At 44.9% G+C, this 23,687-nt stretch overlaps 1 protein-coding gene across 1 annotated transcript; it reads left to right on the forward strand.

Moving 5' to 3' along the window:
* The first annotated feature begins 3,523 nt into the window (after window positions 1–3,523).
* Window positions 3,524–22,799, forward strand: SOCS4 (suppressor of cytokine signaling 4). Its single transcript, XM_033166535.1, has 2 exons — window positions 3,524–3,551; window positions 21,118–22,799. The coding sequence occupies exon 2, from the start codon at window positions 21,228–21,230 to the stop codon at window positions 22,536–22,538; it is 1,311 nt and encodes a 436-aa protein (XP_033022426.1). The 5' UTR covers window positions 3,524–3,551; window positions 21,118–21,227; the 3' UTR covers window positions 22,539–22,799.
* The last annotated feature ends 888 nt before the right edge of the window (window positions 22,800–23,687 follow it).

The following is a 23,687-nucleotide window of genomic DNA, read 5'->3' on the forward strand; positions in this document are numbered from 1 at the left end:
TCCTTTGTCTTGTTATGCTTGCGTTTTCTTCCGTCTGCAGCCCCTCGATGAAATCCCCAAACAGGTGGTTTTCTAATCTGCACCAGTGATTTGAGGTAGAGGTAAAAGCAGTGCAATTCCAGATTCAGTGACCTGCAGTGAAAACGTATAGTTCTGTAAATGCAAAAACCACAGTGGGACGTACATGTGATAAATCATCATCAAACAGAACATTATTTCACAACGAAGATAAGAAGCAGTGACTTGGGTAGTGCAAATACTTTGGATTACACCGTTTAGAAGCACACCTTTTGCAAAAGGTATCAGCCATACAGGTGACTCTTCACTCAAGGAGCTGCCAGACTCCTGCTTACTCTCTCTTAGGAGGGCACCAAATTCCTGGGATCCCAGCTTGGCTGCCACTATTTGGAGAGGTGAAGAATGGAGAGAGAGAAAGGAAGTCAGAGAGAGAGAGAGCAGTCATCTCATCTCCCCCCCCCTTTTTTTTGCTGTAGCACAAAAAGCAATGACAAACCTAGACAGCATCTTAAAAAGAAGGGACATCACCTTGCCGACAAAGGTCCGTATAGTTAAAGCTATGGTTTTCCCAGTAGTAATGTACGGAAGTGAGAGCTGGACCATCAAGAAGGCTGATCGCCGAAGAATTGATGCTTTTGAATTCTGGTGCTGGAGGAGACTCTTGAGAGTCCCATGGACTGCAAAAAGATCAAACCTATCCATCCTTAAAGAAATCAGCCCTGAGTGCTCCCTGGAAGGCCAGATCCTGAAGTTGAGGCTCCAGTACTTTGGCCACCTCATGAGAAGGGAAGACTCCCTGGAAAAGACCCTGATGTTGGGAAAGATGGATGGTCCTTGGGGTCACGAAGAGTCGGACACGACTGAACGACTGAACAACAAAAGCACAAAAAAGGGAAAAGGAGCAACGGGGAGGCAGTGTAGACACCAAGAAATAGGGGTGGGGTGGCAGCCCACTTCTAGGCAGGCAAGAAAGGAAAATAGCAGCACACTTTTACAAGAAAGAAGATTCCACCTAAACATCAGGAAGAACTTCCTGACAGTGAGAGCTGTTTGACAATGGAATTTGCTACCAAGGAGTGTGGTGGAGTCTCCCTCTTTGGAGATCTTTAAGCAGAGGCTTGACAGCCATCTGACAGGAATGCTTTGATGGTGTTTCCTGCTTGGCAAGGGGTTGGACTGGATGGCCCTTGGGGTCTCTTCCAACTCTACGATTCTATGATATGTCAATGCCAGGAGTTCAGAAATAGAGGGGGGAGAGGGGCATGTGGGGGTAGCTGCTCTTCTCTTTATCTGTAAGCCGTCTTGAGTCCCTGTCTGGGGTAACAACCAAATAAAATAATAATAATAATAATAATAATAATACAGTGGTACCTCGGGTTGCAGACACGATCCATTCCGGGGTGCTGTTTGCACCCTGAAAAGTCTGCAGCGGATGTAACAAGAGGGAGGACTTTAATAATAACAGCAGGTCCTTGTTTTTTGGGGGGGGTTGCTTGCCCCTCACCACAAAATAATAATAATAATAATAATAATAATAATAATAATAGCAAGTCCTTGTTTGGGGGGGTTGCTTGCCCCTCACCAAATAATAATAATAATAATAGCAGGTCCTTGTTTGGGTGGGTTGCTTGCCCCTCTCTGCAAAATAATAATAATAATAATAATAATAATAATAATAATAGCTAGTCCTTGTTTGGGGTGTTGCTTGCCCCTCACCAAATAATAATAATAATAATAATAATAATAGCAAGTACTTGTTTTGGGGGGGGGTTGATTGCCCCTCTCTGCAAAATAATAAAATAGTAATAATAATAATAATAATTAATATCAGGTCCTGGTTTGGGGGGGTCGCTTGCCCCTCTCCACAAATAGTAATACTACTACTAGTAGTAGTAGTAGGGAGGGGTCTCTTGCCCCTCACCCCCGACCCCCTCGTGGCGCCGCCTATGGGGGCAGCCTGAGGTAAAAAATCGCCCTCCCCCGTTTTGCGAAGGGCGAGGGGGCGCTTCTTCCCCCCCCCTTTCCTTCCTCCTCCTCCTCCTCCTCCTCGGCTTCTCTTTTGGGGGGGGGCTGAGGAGAGAAAGAGGGCCGAGGCAGGCGCCCCCCCCCCCACAAACACAGCGCGGCTCCCAACAACCCCCCCCCCTCCTCACCGCGACACTGAGGCCCCCCGGCCTCTCCTCCTCCTCCTCCTCCTCCTCCTCGCCGTCCTTCCTCTCCTTCTTCCCGCGCTCTGGGCCTGAGGCGGAGCCGGCGTGTGGCGGAGGGCGGGCGGGCAGGCGGGCAGGCGGCGCCAGAGTCCGTCCCTCCCTCCTCCTCCTCCTCCTCCTCCTCCTTCCCGGGCCGGCCGGATCCTGCCTCCTGCCGCCCGAGACCATGATGGGGGGGCTGAGGAGGAGGAGGAGGAGGCGCCTGAGGTGACCGGGCCGCCTGGCACCGAGCGAGGGAGGAGGAGGAGGAGGAGGAGGAGAAGCAGGAGAAGACGAAGAAGAAGAAGAGGCGGCGGAGCGGGAGGAGAAGCGCCTCTGCCCGGCCGGGAGACGGACGAGGAGGGCGGCGGGCAGCTGGCCGGGCCTCTCGGCTGCTCCTCTTCCCTTCTTCTTCTCTCCACACTGTGGTGTTAAAAGGACATCTCTCTGTGGAGGTTTAGAGGATATACTACGCTTTCCTCTTTTTCAGCACTTTCTGCCTCACGGTTGTTTCCTCTCTCCCCGCCCCCTCCCCAATAATCTCTTTATTTCGGAGCTCCCACCCCCCCTCTTCTATTCTTTTTTTTTTAACCCTGCGTTTATTTCTCATTTCTTCCCGCCTTCCCTTCCTCAAATAACCCCTTCCCCATTGGCTTTTTTGTCAAATAACCCTTTCCCCATTGGGGAGGGGAGCTTCCTTCCTTCTTTTCTTCTTAGGGAGTAAATTTTAGGACGGCACACCCCCCCCCAAAGTATCTCCCTATTTACTTTCGGTGTATAAGACTACTATATTCCCCCCCCCCATTTTTTTTAAAGTTTAAAACTGGGGGTCGCCGTATACACTGAATGTTTCGATTAATTATTTCTTAATTTGGGGCTCCAAAAATAGGGGTCGTCTTATACATGGGGGCGTCTTGTACATGGAAAAATACGGCAATTAAATTTCCCCTGCGCTCAATTCTGCCCACCTTCCCTTTCCTGCTGCTGCCTCCATCCTTCCCCCTTTCCCGATGCTTTTCCTCTCTCAACCTTCCCCATTCCCTTTTCCTTCCTCCTCTTTCCTTTTAAACTCTCCTTCCTTCGCCCCCCACTTTCTTTCTTTCTTTCTTTCTTTCTTTCTTTCCTTCCTTCCTTCCTTCCTTCCTTCCTGGCCATCTCCTGCCGCTTCAGCCCACCCCATCCCCACCCCCCCAGTTACAGCTGTGCAGTTAATCCAGTCTGGCTTTGTGTCTGATGGGGAGCGGATGTGCCTGTCCTTGTGAAACCCCTCTTGGGCCCCTTATTTTGGGTGCGAGACCTCCGCCGCCGCCCCCCCACCAACATGTCTCTTCTGGTAAGCAGCAGGTAAGCATGCTCACTAGGGGTGGGGGCAGCATCCCCTTCTTTATGGAAATTGCTTCTTTTTTACTGCTAAAGGCTTTCCGATTGCCATCAGTTCACATCCTCGTGGCGTGTTTCTTAACATTCTGGGAAATTTAATGAACCGTAATATTCTTCCTTAACATCAGTGCTGTTTTTCTGGGGGGACGCAGGGTTGCGCATGCCCCTAAACATTTTGTGAATCTTAAGTTTGGCCTCATTGAGAAGCAGTATTTCAATATGAGTAGGAAAATGAGCGTACCCCTAAACATTTTTTAAGGGGGAAAAGTACTGCTTAACATTATGGGGGAAATTGTATCTGGAGGGTTATTGGAACTGGAGTTGGGGGTCTGTTATTTGCATTGGCCGGGTATCTTTTTGGTGGGAAGAGGAGTAGACTGTATTCTGACAAAATCTGGCTCGCTGTTGGTTTCATAACTGCTGTCGCAGAAATGTAACTTTTTTTTTTTTTAGAAAACAGCTGAAGGCAAAACTTTTTAATGACTCTGTACCTTTAAGGAGATGAGCGCCACAACCCCAGAGTTGTCCAGCGACTGGACCTAATGGTCAGGGGTCCCTTTACCTTTACCTTTAAGGTTGGAATTAGTGCTCAGTAATGAATCTTGATTCAAGAAGTTCCCAGTTTTAACCCGCTCTAGGGATGTGTATTAAAAAATGGATAGGCAAATAAATATTTAGGATCCTTGACTACCGGTACTTTGCTGAAGGCTTTTGTGGACAGCATCTACTAGTGACTAACCAAGCATTTTGACTGTGTTACGGGTCACTTCAGTATCTTATATCCACCCACGGCAGAAAGTGATACTCAGCTGACAGGCCATCCTTATTTCAAAGGATTTCCCTTTATTCTGGAGTATTACCATCTAAAACCAAGCACTGCACTTATTTTAAAAAAAACTTTGATATGCCCATCACACTTTTCAAAAGTTAAAAAGTGTTGCTTTCTTCTCTTTCAAATGACATTTCCAAGTGTAGCTGCTTCTAGCTCTACTTAATACATGGCACACATTTTACATCTCATGTCTTGAAACATGCATGGAAATACCACTTAAGAATGACTAAAATTCAGGTCTGATTCACTGCCACCTTCTATTCTGGAAATATTCCAGAAGCCATTTGTTCAAAGCCAAACCTAGGTCTTAAGGTGTGTGTCCTTTATTATAATAATAATTATAATAATAGATAATGATGGTTATACAAATATAGCAGTAACACTAGTTGTGTGTGTCTTACGGAGAAACCACAAGGAACAAAAATGCTTGTTATTGCCTTTTAATGGTGGCTTGGTAGCTATTGAGATCTAGGCTGACAACATACATGAAATAGCTCTGGATTGTTTGTTTGGCCCTGTTTACATGTATGAATATTTCTGGTCTCATATTGACACGCGTGTGTGTACTATTATTAATGTATATGCTGCCCGTCTGACTGGGTTCCAGCAAATTAAAACACAATACCACATCAAACATTAAAAACTTACCCGAACAGGACTGCCTTCAGATGTCTTCTAAAAGTTAGATAGTTGTTTATTTCCTTGACATCTGACGGGAGGGTGCGACTACCGAGAAGGCCCTCTGCCTCACTAGATGTTTCAGGATATGGCAATATAGTTTTTACGAGATTACAATTAAAAAGAAAAAACTAAATATCCACTTTGTTGTATTTAAGGGAACATTTTAAATAGAATTGGTGTTTTCATTTTACTCTTTTATTTTTTGGAGTGTTAATAGGACTTATTTTTAAAAATGGAATTATGATAAATACCTATTGAGGATCTCAATTCTGGTTGAATTGCAGAACAGTAATTAAGCTACCGGTAAATATATTTCTGTGTCGGGGGAGAAACAAATTGTGGATATTTAAATGGGAGCTGCACAAGAGTACCGGTAATATTTTTCTTCAGTTTCCATTCATTTGAATGAGCTGTGCACAGGAGAACCCAAGGCATTCTGTCCCCATTCATGCCTGGAGATGGCAATGGATTGAATAAACTGAGGCTTAATCCAGATAAGACAGAAAGGCAGTTAGTTGGTGGTTTGTCTGCCAAGTTGAGTGGGTGGTTTTTTGTTTTTGTTTTGATTATGTATTTTGTGGTTTTATATTGTGATTTTAACTTGTGAACTGCCCTGAGATCTGCGGGTATAGGCGGTATACAAAATTTAAAATAACAACAACAACAACAACAACAACAACAACAGCCTATTCTGGATGGGGTTGCACTCCCCCTAAGTGAACCCGTTTGCAGTTTAGAGGTACTCAGCGATCAAATATTGTCACTAGACTAGAGGCACAGGTGTCCTCAGGGGCTGAAAATGTCCTGCCTTTTAGCGTCTTCTGAAGAGAAATCGGCTACAATCTTACTTGGAGTCTTGGACAAAGATAGCTTGGCTATGGTACGGTCATCCATGCTCTGATAGCCTCCCCTTAGATTGTGTTATGTATGTAGCTGCCTTTGAAAACCATTACCTTGTTAGTCCAAAATGGGGCAGTAAGGTTGTTGACCAGGACTAGGCAACTGAAACATATTATGCTAGTACGTTATCAGCTATTCTGGCTTCTTGTTGATTTCCAGACAGTTTTGGGCCAGGTTACCTGAAGGATTTCCTCCTCCCACATATACCCAGACCTTGAGTCCATGATCTCTGAGTACTACCACCAGGTGTGATCCAACTAGTAGTGATAAGGCCTTCTCAGTAATATCACCCTGGTTGTGTAATGCCCTCCCCAGAGAGCCTCACCTGACCCCTGTTATGTTTTTTTTTCCCTGGTGCCAGATGAATACATTTTTATCCTTCCAGGACTCTGAGGGAGGTTTTGGCTTTTAAGGTACCAATTTTATTGATTTTTCTCTGGCACTATGTGTTTTTTAAGGGATTTGTACTAAGAAAGAAAGGGGGGATAAAAAAATAAAGAGATTTGTACTTTGTATTGCTGAATTTTAGCAATATTTATGTATTACACCTAAAAATGAGGTTCTTCAGTTCACCACCCAGAGGAATGCCATATATAATTAAGTAATATTGATTAACGTATGGATATGGAAGGATGCAATTTGAATTTTCTGCCTCTGGCACCAAAACAAAGGTCTTGCACAGTTTAGTACTCTCCACACTTCTTATACCGTACCTTACATGCTGATGACTGAGAAACATTTGCCAAAAACAGCACTGATAAAACCAAGTTTTTGCATGAAGTGATTTCCCCACCCCATGGCACTATCTCACTATCACAGTGCGATGCAGCAGCAAAAAAAAAAAAAACCCTAATGTTATTCTAGGCTGCATCAACAGAAGTATAGTGTCTGGATCAAGGGAAGTAAGATTCCCACTCTATTCTGCCATAGTCATACCACACTTGGAATACTGTGTCCAATTCTGGGCACCACAATTTTAAGAAGGATGTTGACAAACAGGAAGGTGTGCAGAGGAGGGCAACCAAGATGATCAAAGGTCTGGAAACGAAGCCTTATGAGGAGCTCTTGAAGGAGCTGGGTATGTTTAGCCTGGAAAAGAGGAGACTGAGAGGAGATAGGAGAGCCATCTTCAAATATCTTAAGGGCTGTCACGTGGAGGAGGGAGCACGCTTGTTTTTTCCTGCTCTGGAGGGCAGGACTTGAACCAATGGACTTGAACCAATGGCTTCATGTTGCAAGAAAGGAGATTCTGACTAAACATTCAAAAAAAACTTTCTGACAGTAAGAGCTGTTCAGCAGTGGAAGATACTCCCACAGGAGGTGGTGGACTCTCCTTCCTTGGAGATTTCTAAGCAGCTGTCATGGATGCTTTAGCTGAGATTCTTGAATTGCAGGACATTGGACTAGATGACCCTCGAGGTCCCTTCCAACTCTTAAGATTCTATGATTCTCACAACTCATCTGCCCATGTGACCAGGCACACAAATAATGGTACCTAATACCTCTTTATTGAAACAATGGGTTGGATTTTGCTGGTCTTGCATTCTGGGAGTACTCAAATAGGGCTTCCTTTGAGTACACATATATAGGATTGCACTGTGAGTCTCCAAATGTCAAAAAATACACAGTCCCATCTTAAGTCTGCTGACGAGCTGACAGCCTGTTTTCTCAGCACTTTGTAGTTCAGGCCCAATATATTTACAGTACTACATTTTTAGTACATGTTAACACCTGCAGAATTGGGGCTACTATAAGTACAATTGTAGTCAGTTGTGATTCAATGAGTACCTGCTTTAAAAATACAACCAATCTTTGAAACAATATTTTATACATAATGTTTTTAAAGAGAAAATGTCTTTGGCACACAGGTTACAAAATACCTGAACTGAAAACAGAATTTCCTCTTAACATTTCTGCAGCTGAAGCTAGCTTTTAATTTCACTACTAGACCAATGTCAGGTTTTCTGGGCATCTTAGAGTTAATGATGCAAGAGGCGTTCTGATCCTGGGAGTTTAGCCTTGCCCACTGTAATACGGGCACTTTTCCTTTGTCTAGAAAAGGGGAGGTTTGGTTTCACTTTCCCCTTCTCTGCATTCATTCTGCCTTATTGCTTTGTGTTACTGCTGAATGTTAGTTTGCTGCAAGCATGCAGCTCAAGTCTGGAGGACTTGTGTGTGTGTGCTACTAAATAAAGTCTAGTTTAGTTTAGTAGCACTGGCGTCTGTCAAGTTATTTCACGACGCCACGGAGAAGCAGACCTAAAAAGCCATCGTGACGCTGTGCTTAACTCTGCAACTGGAGAACGCTAAGGGCGAAGCAGAAGTGTGCCTGGGCGCCATTGATGTCGGAGACGATCGTAAAGGTGATTGATTGCAGTGCCGGCCAGCAGCACTACTTGGGTCAAAGTTTTTATGACCCAATATCAACACTATCCAAAACAGGTTATGGCTTAATGGCTTAATTGCTTTATTGCCAAGAAGCTACGCTTTGATGGCGAGGCGTCCTGAGGAGATTGATTGCCAGGACGGGAGGTCTGCATGTCTGTGGGGCCGGCAGCCGATAGCCCAGCTGGAGGACTGTTTTGTGCCATGCTTTTGAGGCACAAAGCAGGGAAACCTCGCTGGTGAAGAGAAGCCGTTTTCCGGAGCTGGGAGCTGAGAGGCGAGTGCTGAGTTTGCAGCCACGTGAGTTACCTCAAGCCCCAGGGGGGAGATGGCGCAGTCCCATGAGAGTTTCGTGCCACCCTTTCCAAGGTTGGATGGGAGGAATTGGCAAGATTGGGCCAAGAAAATGGAGATATTTCTGATTGCTAAAGATCTTTGGACTTGTACTCAGAGCCCACCAGTTCAAGCCCCTGCTGCTGAAGCTGCTGCAGCACTTAAGAAAGACCAGAGGGCTACTGCTCACATAGTCATGGGCATAGAGGAAGAGCTGATGGTGCACATAGACGCTGCCACTAACGCCCACCAAATTTGGGAGTGTCTTAAGCGTGTGTTTCAAAGAACGTCAGCTGGTGCCAAACTTCATACAACTAGACAGCTGTTTGAGTTACGTTTGCAAGAAGGAGGCTGTGTGCGTCAACATGTGGCCAAAATGCTGGCACTCTTCAACAAGTTGAGACAGCTGAATGTTCCTTTCTCAGAGGAACAAAAGGTCTATATCCTTTTGAGCTCACTAGACCCCAGTTATGAGACTCTTTCCCTAACGCTGGAGTCCATGCCTGCAAGCCAGTTGAATCTGGACTATGTTACTGGGAGGCTGCAGGACGAACAGGACCGGAGGCAGAGAGAGAAAGGGAAAGCTGTTAAGGGGGGTTGCTTTTTGCCTAAGCCCAGGAGTGGAGAAAACGCTGAGAGCTCTGTTAAAGCTTTTGCAGCTAAGCGTTGTTATCTGTGCAATTCTGATAACCATCTTCAGGCAGACTGCGATCAGGCTGACTTCAAAGATGGTTTCCATGGCAACCGGGAGATGAAAGGAAGACCACGTCGTGGGAGAAGAGGACCTTCCAGAGCAAGCAGAGGAGGGGCTGGAGCCCACTGCAAAGCAGCTGCATATGCTTTGGTTGGAAAGACAGTTGCTACCCCCAAGCTGCGTTGGTTAATAGACAGTGGTGCGGGGAGACATCTAGCGCCACCTAGCAGCCAGTTGCGGAACTGCAGGCCGATCCAAGATGCAACTGCAGTCACTCTGGCTGATTCAACCACAAGACCTGTTACCAAAACTGGTGTTATGTTCATGCCTTGTCTTAATGATGATATTGATGTGTATGTTTTAGATGGTATGAAATTTGGTTTACTTTCTGTTTCAGCTTTAGACAATGCAGGTTATCTGGTCAGCTTTGGGAACCAGGTATGCACCATCTCCAAAGATGGGAAACAATTGGTCCAGGTGAAAGGCCATGATGGGGTGTATATGCTGGAAACTGACAACAGCGCCACAGAGAGGGCGCAGGGTGCTGAAACAAGTAATGGCATCTCTGAGGAGACTCAAGCTCAGTATGCCAACTTACCCACGCATGATCAGTGTTTGCATTTATGGCATCGCAGATTCTCGCACGTGAATTGGAAATACGTGCGCAAGCAGGTAGAGTGCACTGATGGTTGTAAAATGAAGGAATGCTCCAAGTTTCTAGACTGTAGAGCTTGTAAAAGAGCCAAAGTGCATTCTTGCAGCTACCCATCGTCTGATAGGGTGACCAAGCAAGCTTTCGAGCTTGTGCATGCGGATCTCTGTGGTCCGATGGGGGTGCCAAGCATGGGTAATTCTCGTTATGTTCTTTGTCTCACTGATGATTTTAGTCGAGCAGGTTGGATTTTCACGCTCAAAGACAAGGGGCAAACAGCGAAGGAGATTATAGAATGGGTGAAAGCAGTAGAGGTGGAATTTGGAACCCGCGTGAAAGCGTTTCAGACAAACCGAGGCACAGAATTTACTGCATCTAAGCTGCAGGATTTCTTTCGTGCCAAAGGTATCAAGCATAGAAAAACTGCTCCTTATTCTCCTCAAGAGAATGGTGTTTCTGAGAGGAGGAATAGAACAATGCAGGAGGCAGTAGATGCTCTCTTGTTTGATTCAGGCTTGCCAAGATGCTATTGGGCTGAAGCCTGGAGAACTGTCTGCCACACTCTTAACAGGACATACAGTTCCGTGATAGGGACCACGCCCTACTTTCTACTTTATGGAAAGAAGCCCAAGGTCCACTATTTTCGGACTTTCGGGGCAGAAGCTTGGGTTCTTATCCCCAGACATTTACGTAGAAAGGGCAGTCCAAGATCGCAAAAGTTGATTTTCTGTGGCTACGAGACAGGTTCGAAAGCCTGGAGATTTGCTTTCCCAGATGGCGATCGTTCACGAGTCATAATCAGCAGGAGCGCTGAGTTTTGTGAGCAGCAAGGCTGGAAAAGGATTCACGGAAATCCTGAGGTGCTCACAGATCCGTTCAGCGATCTTGACTATGAAGATCAGCCAGTTACATCAGCTAGTCGTGCAGAAGGTGGTCAACCTGCTGGTGTTTCGGGCCGCATTCCCGAACACGACCAGGGTGTAGTGTCAGAGGGGGCAATCCCAAAGAGACAGATGAAGACAGAAACAAGGAGTGCACCCACATCTCCAGAAGCAGCTAGGAGAGGCAAGCGAGGTAGGTCTCCAAGGTCCCCAACAGGGAAACCCAGTCCAGGGGGACATAGCAAGCGCAGTAGGTCGCTTGGTGGTTCACCAGACGCCAGGGACTCCCAGGCTGAGTCTAGCACGTCTGGGTCAGGGGGCGAGTCACCGGTGGTGCCACGGCGTTCCAAGCGCACTACAAAGGGGAAACCTCCTGACAGGTTCCAAGCCACTAATGTTTGGGCTGGTTTTGCTCACTGCGAACCGGAAAGTTTCGCTGAGGTGCAGAGATTACCTCAGGCAGAATCCAGCAAGTGGCAACAAGCAATGGAGAAAGAACTTAGTGCCATGAAATCTCTTGGAGTTTTCACGCTGACAACTCTGCCAGCTGGACAGCAAGCTGTGAGCTGTCGCTGGGTCTATAGATTGAAACCCACTGCAAGTGGAGAGCCACAATATAAGGCTAGATTGGTGGCAAGAGGTTTCAGCCAGAGGCCAGGAGTGCATTACTCACAAGTCTATGCACCCACGTCCCGTAGTGAAACAATGAGATTGCTTCTTGCTGTAGCAGCGCAGAGAGGCGCAGAAGCTGCTCATTTTGACATTGATGTCGCCTACTTAAGCGCACCGCTGCAGGAGGAAATCTATATGCTACCTCCTCCGGGTTTTGAGGGCGACAGGTCAGGTCTGGTAAATCTGCTGAGCCGAGAGGCAGCAAAGCCCAGTGTGATGAACAGCTCCAATGTTGGGTGGATGCTGATTGGGCTTGCGGCTCAGACAGGAAGTCAATTTCTGGAATGGTGGTAAAATTTGGAGGTTCGGTAATTGGCTGGAGGTCAAAAAAGCAGAGTTTAATTGCTCTGTCATCCACTGAGGCAGAGTTCAGTGCTCTTTCAGAAATGTGTCGAGAGCTTGAATTCTACAGGTGCCTAGTGCAAGAAGTGTGTGAGAAGTGTTACCTACCCATCACCATATGGGAGGATAACCAGCCATGCCTGAAGCTGGCTGAATCCGGCCAATTCAACGCTCGAACCAAACACCTGGATATTCGGTTCAAAAATGTGCATGAGAGCGTTAGAACAAATGTGGTCAAGCTGAAATACTGTCCTAGCGAAATGAATCTTGCCGATGGATTCACAAAGCCCTTGAGTTTCCAGAAACACGAAGGTTTCTGTGATGGGTTAAATGTTGAATGAAATGCATATATGTTTACCCAGGATTGCGAACGAGAGGGGGTGTCAGGTTTTCTGGGCATCTTAGAGTTAATGATGCAAGAGGCGTTCTGATCCTGGGAGTTTAGCCTTGCCCACTGTAATACGGGCACTTTTCCTTTGTCTAGAAAAGGGGAGGTTTGGTTTCACTTTCCCCTTCTCTGCATTCATTCTGCCTTATTGCTTTGTGTTACTGCTGAATGTTAGTTTGCTGCAAGCATGCAGCTCAAGTCTGGAGGACTTGTGTGTGTGTGCTACTAAATAAAGTCTAGTTTAGTTTAGTAGCACTGGCGTCTGTCAAGTTATTTCACGACGCCACGGAGAAGCAGACCTAAAAAGCCATCGTGACGCTGTGCTTAACTCTGCAACTGGAGAACGCTAAGGGCGAAGCAGAAGTGTGCCTGGGCGCCATTGATGTCGGAGACGATCGTAAAGGTGATTGATTGCAGTGCCGGCCAGCAGCACTACTTGGGTCAAAGTTTTTATGACCCAATATCAACACTATCCAAAACAACCAACAACAGTAATCACTCCCAGGCAGAAATCTTTTTAAAAACAAAACAAACTTGCAAGCAGTTTTCACAACGTATTTGCTTATAGTGTATGGTAACTTTCATAGAATGTATGTCCTTGATAGGCTTTATAGACTAAATGGCGCTCTAGTAGGTTTCCTTCTGATGCCTATTTTGAGTTAATCTGAGAGAGCCGTCCCTTGAGTGGTGGGAGGGAGGAACGAATTGCCCTTAAGAACAGAAGAGTGCTGAAGGGGCAGCAGCTTTTGGTATCTGTCTGGCTTCTTACCAACAGCTCAACCTTAACCATGTCTACTCAAATGTAAATCCTGTTGAAGTGAAGGGATGCAGTGGTGCTGTGGTCAAAACCATGGGTAGGCAAACTAAGGCCCGGGGGCGGGATCTGGCTCAATGGCCTTCTAAATCAGGCCCGCGGACGGTCTGGGAATCAGCGTGTTTTTACATGAGTAGAATGTGTCCTTTTATTGAAAATGCATCTCTGGGTTATTTGTGGGGCCTGCCTGGTGTTTTTACATGAGTAGAATGTGTGCTTTTATTTAAAACGTATCTCTGGGTTATTTGTGGGGCATAGGAATTCGTTCATTTTTTTAAAAAAAAAATCAAAATATAGTCTGGCCCCCCACAAGATCTGAGGGACAGTGGACTGGCCCTCTGCTGAAAAAGTTTGCTGACCCCTGACCACTGAGCCTCTTGAGTTTGCCGACCATTGCTCTGTCCTAGCTTCTGCCAACCTAGCAGTTGAAGTCAACCTTGAACAAATGGAACTAAGATTGCAGTTTAAATTACACTGGGATAGCAAATACTATTTGTTTGCAGCCTGCATGTATGCGGTTATAACATATTCATTGCTCCTATGGATTTATTACTGGAGATAGAATTTCTCTCTTTAGGGAAATGCAGGCTTATGGATTCCCTGGTCTTTAACTATCAGCCACTTGGAGGTTATCCATACTTCCACTTGCGCTGTGCCTAGTAAGCATGGGTCCGGGCAGTTTTCCGCATGTCCCATTCTTTTTAGGCAAGGGTCATAAAATCACAGAATTGTAGAGTTGGAAGGGACCCCTAAGGTTCATCTAGTCCAACCCCCTGGAGTACAGGAATCTTAGTGGTTTTGCCCTTGCCCTGCTACTTTCCCATGGAAAACCCGCTCTTTGGCAATAAATCAGAGCAAACGTCAATCTGGAGAGAACCCAATTGACATTTGCTCTGATTCAGCAGTAAATATTGGATTTTCCCAGGGGAAAGCAGTGGGGCAAGGGCAAGTCTGGATATGCCCTTAGTCTCGGAAGAAGAGTGTTATTCTGGGCCTCTTATATCTGTCCACACATGATGCAGGGTCCAAAGTAACTGGTTTCAGACTTCTCCAATCTTCTGCTGTCCTTCCTGTTGTGAAGATCAGTCAAATTTCTCCTAGGTGCTCAAAAATAGATTTGATGAAGTGAACATGCATGAGGGCCGACCAAAGTTGTTGACCTTTTTTTAGAACCACGGGGGAACTGCCTGTGAGGGCTGGATTAGACCGACCATCGGGCTGGATTATACCCCCATAACGGACAGCCAGTAGCTGTATGAGAGAAGTGAAAAGGAACAATGTTGGCTTCCATGCTCTCCCTGAGATAAGAGTCCATTGAGATTGTAACCAACAAAAGAGACAGTCCTGTGTCAAAGAACAATGAATCAAACTCCTCCACAGTATTTTTCATGCTCTGATTACTTCCCTGTGGCGGAATCATATGGTCCAAAAGGAAGCCTTTATTTTATTGTCTCTGTGTGTGTGTGTGTGGGAGCTAGCTGCGTGCTTAAGTGTTTTGTCAAAGGCAGAATGCTTTTAAAAGGCTTTCTGTGTGTGCCCACTAACAAGCAAATTGTACATGGAAGACGTGAGCATCCTTTCTGCTGAGACCTCTGTCACATCCGCTCTGTTTCTTAGTGAAAATAAAGCCTACAAAGCAGATGCTCGTAACGTGGCTTATCAAATGGCCCATTCCATCAATGTTGCCCTCTGGGTGAAAATATACTTAATATCTACGGTATCTGGTCTTTTGTTCTTATCTGTGTTGCTGGCATTAGTGAACATAAAGCTATATGCATTTATTTGGTTCAAATATCCTTGGGTTATGAAGATGTCATTAGAGCCTGATTTGTGGGGGGTTGGGATGGAGACTTAGGGGAAGGAGAACAAGTTAAGGCATGATATTAAGCAAGTCTGTGCAGCTGGCATGAATCCAATTTGTGTGAGTGTTCCTCTAAACCACGGATGATCGGGAATTTTCTGTTGTCTTGCTGTGTTGTTAAAATGTTAAGTTACTGAGGTTACTCTGGCGATCGTGCACATTTAGAATTTTGTGTTTGCATAAGACCTTGTTCTGGTTTTTTGGACCTGCTTTCCGTGTTAATGTACAATTAGGTTCCTCTAGCCTTCAGAATGATGCTGGCTAAACATAACATTTAATAAATAGCCCCTTTCTCTTGCTCATCTGCTGACTGAAAAGGAGGAGATAATGTCTGAGAAATCAGTGGTATCTACCCTCGGGGAATAGGACACAGACACTGGGTGTCTCTCAGTAGCAACATTGTGAGGGTAAATATAATGAAGGGAATAGATTAATTAAATGGAGAGAAGACCCGAGAGCTGCTTTTTTCAGTCATCTCAGTCAATTTAACAAGAAGAGGTGGACAGGCTGAGCTGGAAAAAGTAGAAATATAAGCATGATGTAAAGTGGTTGCTCCAAAGGTCCAATGGAAAGCCCTGTTTCTGTGCCTCACCTCATTGTGTACAGATGATCTCCTTCCTCGTTTATCTTCAGCTGGGCAGGGGAAATATGCTTTGAGTTATAAACATTGAGAAGAATGTATGTGTGTGCGCTTAGATTTCTCCAAAGGTTATGGCATGTGTAAGATAATATTTCTCTGCAGAATAATGTTTATTGTTGAGAAAGAGGGTTTATTGCTTTTGATTTAGAAAGTCCAACATATCCCAACTGCTCAAGGTGATAAACATTATGTTTGTTTAAATAAATCTTTATCAGCAGTGGAAGGGACACTGTTGTTCATACCATTTACAGATGAGGCACCAGATTTGTGTCTCGGGCTGCAATGTGACCACTAGGGAGTAAGCCCCACTGAGCACAGTGGGACTTACCTCAGAGTAAGCCTGCATAGGATTGCTTAGTCCAGGCATCCCCAACCTTCGGCCCGCCAGATGTTTTGGACTACAATTCCTGTCATCCCTGACCACTGGTTCTGTTAGCTAGGGATCATGGGAGTTGTAGGCCAAAACATCTGGAGGGCCGCAGGTTGGGGATGCCTGGCTTAGTCTATCATCAGAGAAAACATTTCTCTGTTGAGGTTTTTCTACTCTTGACCTCTCAGTGGCTTTTGAGATGACATAAAAAAGCTTAATGGGTGTGTTTTTTTTAAGTGCCCTGACTTTCTTCCAAAAATGGCATTCAAGTCTTGAAACAACCGTAAGCATCATAACATAAAATACTGTATTTTAATTAACAGCAGATTCAAGCAGTTTAAAAGCAAGAGATTGAAGTCCCAAAGACATAACCTCAAACAGTTAACAAACAAAAGCACTCAAGCTAGCAGAAAAAAACCCACTGGTCACCATTAGAACAGTGTTGTTGTTGTTGTTCAGTCGTTCAGTCGTGTCTGACTCTTCGTGACCCCATAGACCAGAGCACGCCAGGCACCCCTATCCTTCACTGCCTCTTGCAGTTTGGCCAAACTCATGCTAGTAGCTTCAAGAACACTGTCCAACCATCTCATCCTCTGTTGTCCCCTTCTCCTCGTGCCCTCCATCTTTCCCAACATCAGGGTCTTTTCTAGGGAGTCTTCTCTTCTCATGAGGTGGCCAAAGTACTGGAGCCTCAACTTCAGGATCTGTCCTTCTAGTGAGCACAGTGTTACCAGTCACCAAAGGCTCACATAAACAAACAAAGTGGTATCTGAAGAAGTGTGCATGCACACGAAAGCTCATACCAAGAACAAACACAGTTGGTCTCTAAGGGGCTACTGAAAAGAATTTTCTATTTTGTTTCGACTATGGCAGACCAACACGGCTACCCACCTGTCACATAAACAAAGACAGGCTTTGCCTGATGCCTAAAAGATAATGACAGCTCCAGGTGAACATCCATCTAGAGGGAATTCTGTAATCAAAGCTTTCTATCTCCAGTGGTGGCATTTCCATTTTCAGGGGCCAGCTGCTTAACGTCAGACTATGGGGTTGCCTGAAGAAGGCCTCCAGTCACTATCTCATCTGTCCAGGAGAAAGAAAGTACCGGTACCTTGTTCCCAGGCCATGTAAATATGCGGCTATGTATTATCAAAACTAGACCTTTGGCAAGACATGAAATAGGGGAGCACAACTTTTGAGTAAACATGCATAGAAATCACTTGAAATTTCTGAAGACATTTCAGAAGAAGCTTGGTGTAGAACACATTATGTTAATTGTGACTTCTTTTGGACCTCCTGCTGGAGTCAATAGGAATAAGCAGGGCAGCTTTATGCTGGTTCTGATGCTCTCCAGGCAGTTGAGGGTTTACTCCTTTATGGACACCTGTGAGCTGTTCTGTAAAGTTTCATAGCTCTCTTTCTGTCTGTATAATATCTGTATAAAATCACCGACTGAAATCATTTGGTGTGCGGATGATGTCTGACTCCATTTTTCCTTTAGAACAGACTCAAAGGCAGCAGCTTCAGCTGTAAACAAGCTTGTGGAGACCATAATTAGATGGATTTACAAAATGCTACCAATGCCAGCTAGTAGTCCCTTTTCTCCAGAGGTCAGTTTCCACTTGATGAATAATAATATTTCTCTTTTGGTGAACCAAGTTCATGGTCTTGCTGTGCTCCAGCATCTACTGCAGGTGTGGAGAAACCTTTGGGCCCTGTAGATGTAGTTGAACTACAACTCCCATCATCTCTGGCCATTGGCCAGGTTTGCTAGTGCTGATGTGAACTGTATTTCAGCAACAGCTGGAGGGCCAAAGGTTCCCCACTTCTGGTCTGCCATTAGAAGCAGAGCTGAAGCAGAGCGGTGGCTAAGGGCAGGTTCCACCAACTGGTCATTTGGACGGCAGTCTCACTTTATCGTGCCATACATTCTTCTTTAGTAACTTCCAGGCTAGACTCTCTGATGCACTCTGAGAGGCACAGAGAAGCCCCACCCCACCCCACACCCCAAAAAGTATTTGGAAACATTAGTTGGTTTGCAATGCAGGAGCCTGGCTTTTTGTGAAGGCTAGTCACCAAAATCGTGTGACACTGCGCCTGTTCTAAACTACACTGGCTTCTTGTTGGTTTCCAGACCTCACGCAAAGAGCTGGTTTTGACTCTTAAAACCCCTTGGAGCGTGTTTTCCTCTTGAGACCTGTGGAAGAGACTGTCCTCTTAATCTGTAGCACAGGGCTGTGGCCTTTTCAATTGCAGCCCCTCTAGGGAATCTAAGCATTGTAAAAAGGTAGAAGGTAAAGGACCCCTGGATATTAGTTAAGTCCAATCAAAGGCGACTATGGGGTTGCGGTGCCCATCTTGCTTTTCAGGCCGAGGGAGTCAGCGTTTGTCCACAGACAGCTTTCCGGGTTCTTCCCGCCACAATGGTACCCATTTATTTACTAGCACTGGTGTGCTTTCGAACTGCTAGGTTGGCAGAAGCTGGGACAGAGCAATGGGAGCTCACACTGTCACGCGGATTCGAACCACCGACTTTCCAATCGGCAAGTCCAATAGGCTTTGTGGTTTAGACCACAGAGCCACCCACTCCCCTAAGCTAAGTGCTACCATCTTTTAAGAGAGGTTAAAACATCTTGTAGTTTTGATAGAGTACTTTGTTTTATTTGTGTGTAACCCACATTGAGTTAAAATATTTGCCTTAAAGGTAGCTTGTATGTGGCTTAATAATAAATAATATTAAAATACTCGTTTAAAAATGCCTCAGAGGTTCAAGTGCCCTTGCTCCACATTATAAATATACTATGTTCCACTTGCACATTTCTTATTCCCTGCGACCAGCAATGTGTTTAGATAAACATTAAACTGTAGGAGAGGCAGACAAAGGCATGTGTTGTGCATGAGTTGAATCTTGAAGAAGGCTTAATTTTGGTAGTGTCATTTCCCCCCCCCCTTGCAATCCCGTAAAAAAAAAAAGCCATCCATCACCATCATGGTCTTTCAAAATTGCTTTCATGAAAGGAACCGGGTTTTATATAATCCTCTTCAATATGTAAAGCCCTAGATACTTCAAGTGCCTTGGGGGTGTCCTTTAAAAAGAAAAAGAGAAAACCCTTCATCTTGAAAAGCAAGTGACAAGAGTACCAAGAGATTCCCAGTATGTAACTTATGTATTTTTAATTAATTTCTGTCTTGACTGTGACCTGAAAGTGTCAGTATAGAATAACATCTCTTAACATCACACTTATGTGAACTAATATTGAACAAGCATAACGTGAATCTTTTGAGCATGTAAGATTTCTTGGCCTACTTTGCCTCTCTTCGGGGGTTTTTGCTCTTGAATGACTCACTGGCATGAATATATATAGCATTTGTCTAAAAAGGACGGGCAAAGCAAAATCCTCTGCAACAACTTTCAGCTACCTGATGCCCTCCAGATGTTTTTGACCACAATTCCCATTACCACCAGCCACTATGAAGGGGGCGGACATCTGGGGGGAAAGACTTTGGCAATCCCACCAGCCATTGAACCCAATGTGTTTTGACTTTGTGTGATTTTGGCCCGTGTAAGTTGCAGGTTTACTGTACAGCACTTGTCCCAACAGAGTGGTGGTGGTGCTGGAAGAATGCCCACTTGCAGCAATGACGTTAAGCCCTCTCTGCAGTTTATCTCTCATAACATGATCACGGAGGAAGTCCTTGAAAGCTAATTAAGTTAGGATTGTGCTTCAGGTGATACAGAGGTCCACCAGCCACAGTTCCATTTGCCTGGAAGCACTGGAAGTCACACCTATTTACCATGGCCTTTTGCACTTGAGTTGTACATTTTTAGGACCCTTTGTTACTCTATTATTTGTAATTGTTTCCCCGGCTGTTGTTAGACTACAACTCCCATCATCCCTAGCTAGCAGGACCAGCGATCAGGGATGATGAGAGTTGTAGTCCAGCAACAGCTAGGGACCCAAGTTTGAGAAACACAGATATAAAATAATAAAGGATTTGGAACTCTGGTAGCCTGTTTTTGTTTTTAATAAAAAGAACAACATTAAGCAAGTAGCTATGGGTATTCCAGTGTTAGCGGGCACAAATGCTAATATTTATAGCTCCACAGGTGAAAAGGATCTTGCATGAATATGGTGTCAATGTGAGCTAATCGCCTTGATCTCAGTATCAATGGAATAAGTTAGCAAGATATAACTTGGAGTTTAGCTTTGGTTTGCATTTCCACCCACAAACGTTTCAAAATACTGTATCAAATAAAATACAATTGTCCTGATCCTGTGGCAGATATAGATTATCTGATTCAACCTCTCCCTCCAATTAATTAGTAACGCTTTCCTAAGTGGATATCTGCCAGCCAAGGCTTGATACTTGGAAACAAGTTAACCCCTTAATTCCCAAACCACACCACATACAGGGTTTTTAAAGCAGTAGAATGTCTCCACGCAATGTCTGCCACATTGAGCTCCTGAAGGAAGTGTGGGATAACAAAAGAGGAAGAATATATTGAGTGCTTGTCTCAGTATGAACTTAACGGATCAAGTGCAATTCTAATCACCCCACAGAAACCAGTATAGTCCTTTCCTTTCCACTACAGCTTCTTATCAGCCTATCACCCATTCCCACCACCCTTCTGAGTAATACCCCTCCCCACTCCCCCACTATATTTAAGGATCTGGTGACTTCTGTTTCAGTGTATCTGAAGAAGTGTGCATGCACACGAAAGCTCATACCAGGAACAAACTCAGTTGGTCTCTAAGGTGCTACTAGAAAGAATTTTCGATTTTGTTTTGACTACAGCTTCTGTTCTGCTGCTGGGCACACAAGCACTGTGGCCGGGCCCTTTATTTCAAGATGCTCTTCAAAACCTCCCCTAGGAACATACAGCAGTGTGCACTATCCTTGCTCCTTGTTTACAGCCCTGCTGCTTTTCCTGGAAGTAGTTCAAAGCCTGGGGAAGGACAAGCCACCAGATATTCCTAGGGAAGGTGCAGAAAGGCCTGGGCAAAGGAAACCTGAGTGTATGCTTGGGTTTATTACACATGTACTCATAACGTAAGCTGAGGACTGTCTCTTTTGTTTTCGTAGGTACACCCGAAAAGCACCTGATGGAAGCTTTCTGAGGTAGAAACTGGGACCAGAGGATTTGGCAACGGTAGCCTTGGAACGTTTGTGAGTCTGGTTGCGTTTGTGGGGAAATGGCAGAAAATAAAGAAAGGAGTTCTAAAAATCCAGATGTGAGACCTAAAACCAGCCGGAGTAGAAGTGCAGACAGAAAGGACGGCTATGTGTGGAGCGGAAAGAAGCTTTCCTGGTCAAAAAGGAGTGAAGGCAGTTCTGACGCTGAAACGGCCAGCACCTCAGGGAAATCCATGTTTAGTTTAAGGAACCAGGAAGGGAAACACAGCTGTTCCTCTACTGAGCTGGACTTGGAGCGTTCCTGCGGCCACAGACTCCTAGGCCGCTCCCTTAAGCAGAAACTGCAGGATGCTGTGGGCCAGTGCTTTCCCATAAAGAACTGCAGCAGTCGACATTCTTCAGTGCTTCCATCCAAGAGAAAGATACATATCAGTGAGCTCATGCTGGACAAGTGTCCTTTCCCGCCACGATCCGAACTAGCCTTCCGGTGGCATTTAATCAAACGGCACACTGCCCCTGTAAAACAGGCATCCGAAAGTTGGTTAAGTATGGAGTCATCACAAGGTGAAGGGAGGACCGGGGAGCTCAGGGGCGTTGAGAGTGCAGAAGGAGGAGAGTCAGCGGTTTTGCAGGCATGCAGCATTCCTGACGTTGCAGCCTGCAGGTGCGACCCTCAAGGTGACTCTGCCGCAGGCAAGCAGCTAAGGAACAGCAGAGAGGAAAGTGACATGGACTCCGACGATGAAGTGGTGACACTATGCACTAGCTCTAGGAAGAGAAACAAGCCACGGTGGGAAACAGATGACGAGCTGCTGCAGCTGGAAACGCCTCCTAAATACCACACCCAGATAGATTACGTTCATTGTCTTGTCCCTGACCTCCTTCGGATCAATAATAATCCCTGCTACTGGGGAGTGATGGATAAATACGCTGCAGAAGCACTTTTAGATGGGAAGCCAGAAGGGACTTTTTTGCTACGAGACTCTGCCCAGGAAGATTACTTGTTCTCTGTCAGTTTTAGGCGTTACAGCCGTTCCCTTCATGCCAGGATCGAGCAGTGGAATCACAACTTCAGCTTCGATGCCCACGACCCATGCGTCTTCCATTCTCCCGACATCACTGGACTCCTGGAACATTACAAAGATCCAAGCTCTTGCATGTTCTTTGAACCTCTTCTCTCGACTCCCTTAAACAGGACTTTCCCCTTTTCCCTTCAACATATATGCAGGACAGTTATTTGCAACAATACGACTTACGATGGCATAGACGCCCTTCCCATTCCTCCCTCTGTGAAATTGTATCTGAAAGAATATCACTATAAGTCCAAAGTTAGAGTCCTCAGGATTGATGTACCAGACCAGCAACTCTAGAAGACTTTCTGAGAGACCTTTGGGAGTCTCTGTCCTTCTCCTTCTAAATAATTGTTTTTCCCTGAAAAAAATATTTATAGTCTCAACTGAACTCTGCCTCAGCCTTATGGTCCAAATAGATTTTTATTCCGCAACTCCAACAGGCAGATTTTTTTTGGTGAAGACACAAAATCTGTACTTTTATTGGTAATAATATTCTATAGGGTTTTATGGAATTTCAAGTAGGTTTTTTTTAAGTTTTCACTCAAGCCTAACCTTTTAGATTCATACTGTGATTTATATGCAGTACAGGCATGTTTGAAACACTGTATGCAATGTCTACTCAAGAGTGACTAATTTGTATTTTATACCTTTCTTTGAAAATTAGTACTTGGTCCTCTCTATAAAAAGTAAAATTAATGTCTATTTATGATGCTGCTGCTGCTACTGTGTGGCTTCTTAATCTTGGTCATAACAAAAATATATTACAGTATCTGTCTTTTGAGTCCATGTAACCATAATCTGGTATATAGCACAACATAATTTGGTCCTCTGATCATTTTTTACTTGTTTTAAAACTATGTACTTAGATTGCCTAGTTTGGAAATATCTACGAAGATCCCGGAACGATAATGCACCATATTAAGCGACGCCAGTGTAAAAAGTTAGTAAACGTTTTACAAGGAATTAAATCATGGGCAGGGCATCTGATTGGGTGCAGACCTCACAAGCTATTAACTATATGTGCTAAAACAAATACAGTGGTCCCTCGACTTACGAATTTAATCTGTTCCAAAAGCACATTTGTAGGTCGAAAAGTTTGTATGTCGAAAAGCGATTTCCCCATAGGAATGCATTGAAGCAGTTTTAAAAAGAAAAATTCGTAAGTCGAGGAAACTGCATCTAAAATTCATAAGTCGAATAAACCGCATCTAAAATGCCAATGGATTTCCATTCAGATGTCGAAATATTCATTGGCGTGCGGCCACTTTTTTTGTTCGTAAGTCGAAAAATTCAGATGTCGAGTATTTCGTAAGTCGAGGGACCACTGTATGATTAAAATGTGCTGAAGGAGGCACATCTAAGTTCATCAAATCCATTCCTTACTCTTCCCTGCTCACCTGTTCCTTTTACCTTCCTTTCTTCCCAAATAAGATAACACTGGGATAG

The sequence above is a fragment of the Lacerta agilis genome, chromosome 1 (assembly GCF_009819535.1).
Source record: "Lacerta agilis isolate rLacAgi1 chromosome 1, rLacAgi1.pri, whole genome shotgun sequence".
NCBI lineage: Eukaryota > Metazoa > Chordata > Lepidosauria > Squamata > Lacertidae > Lacerta > Lacerta agilis.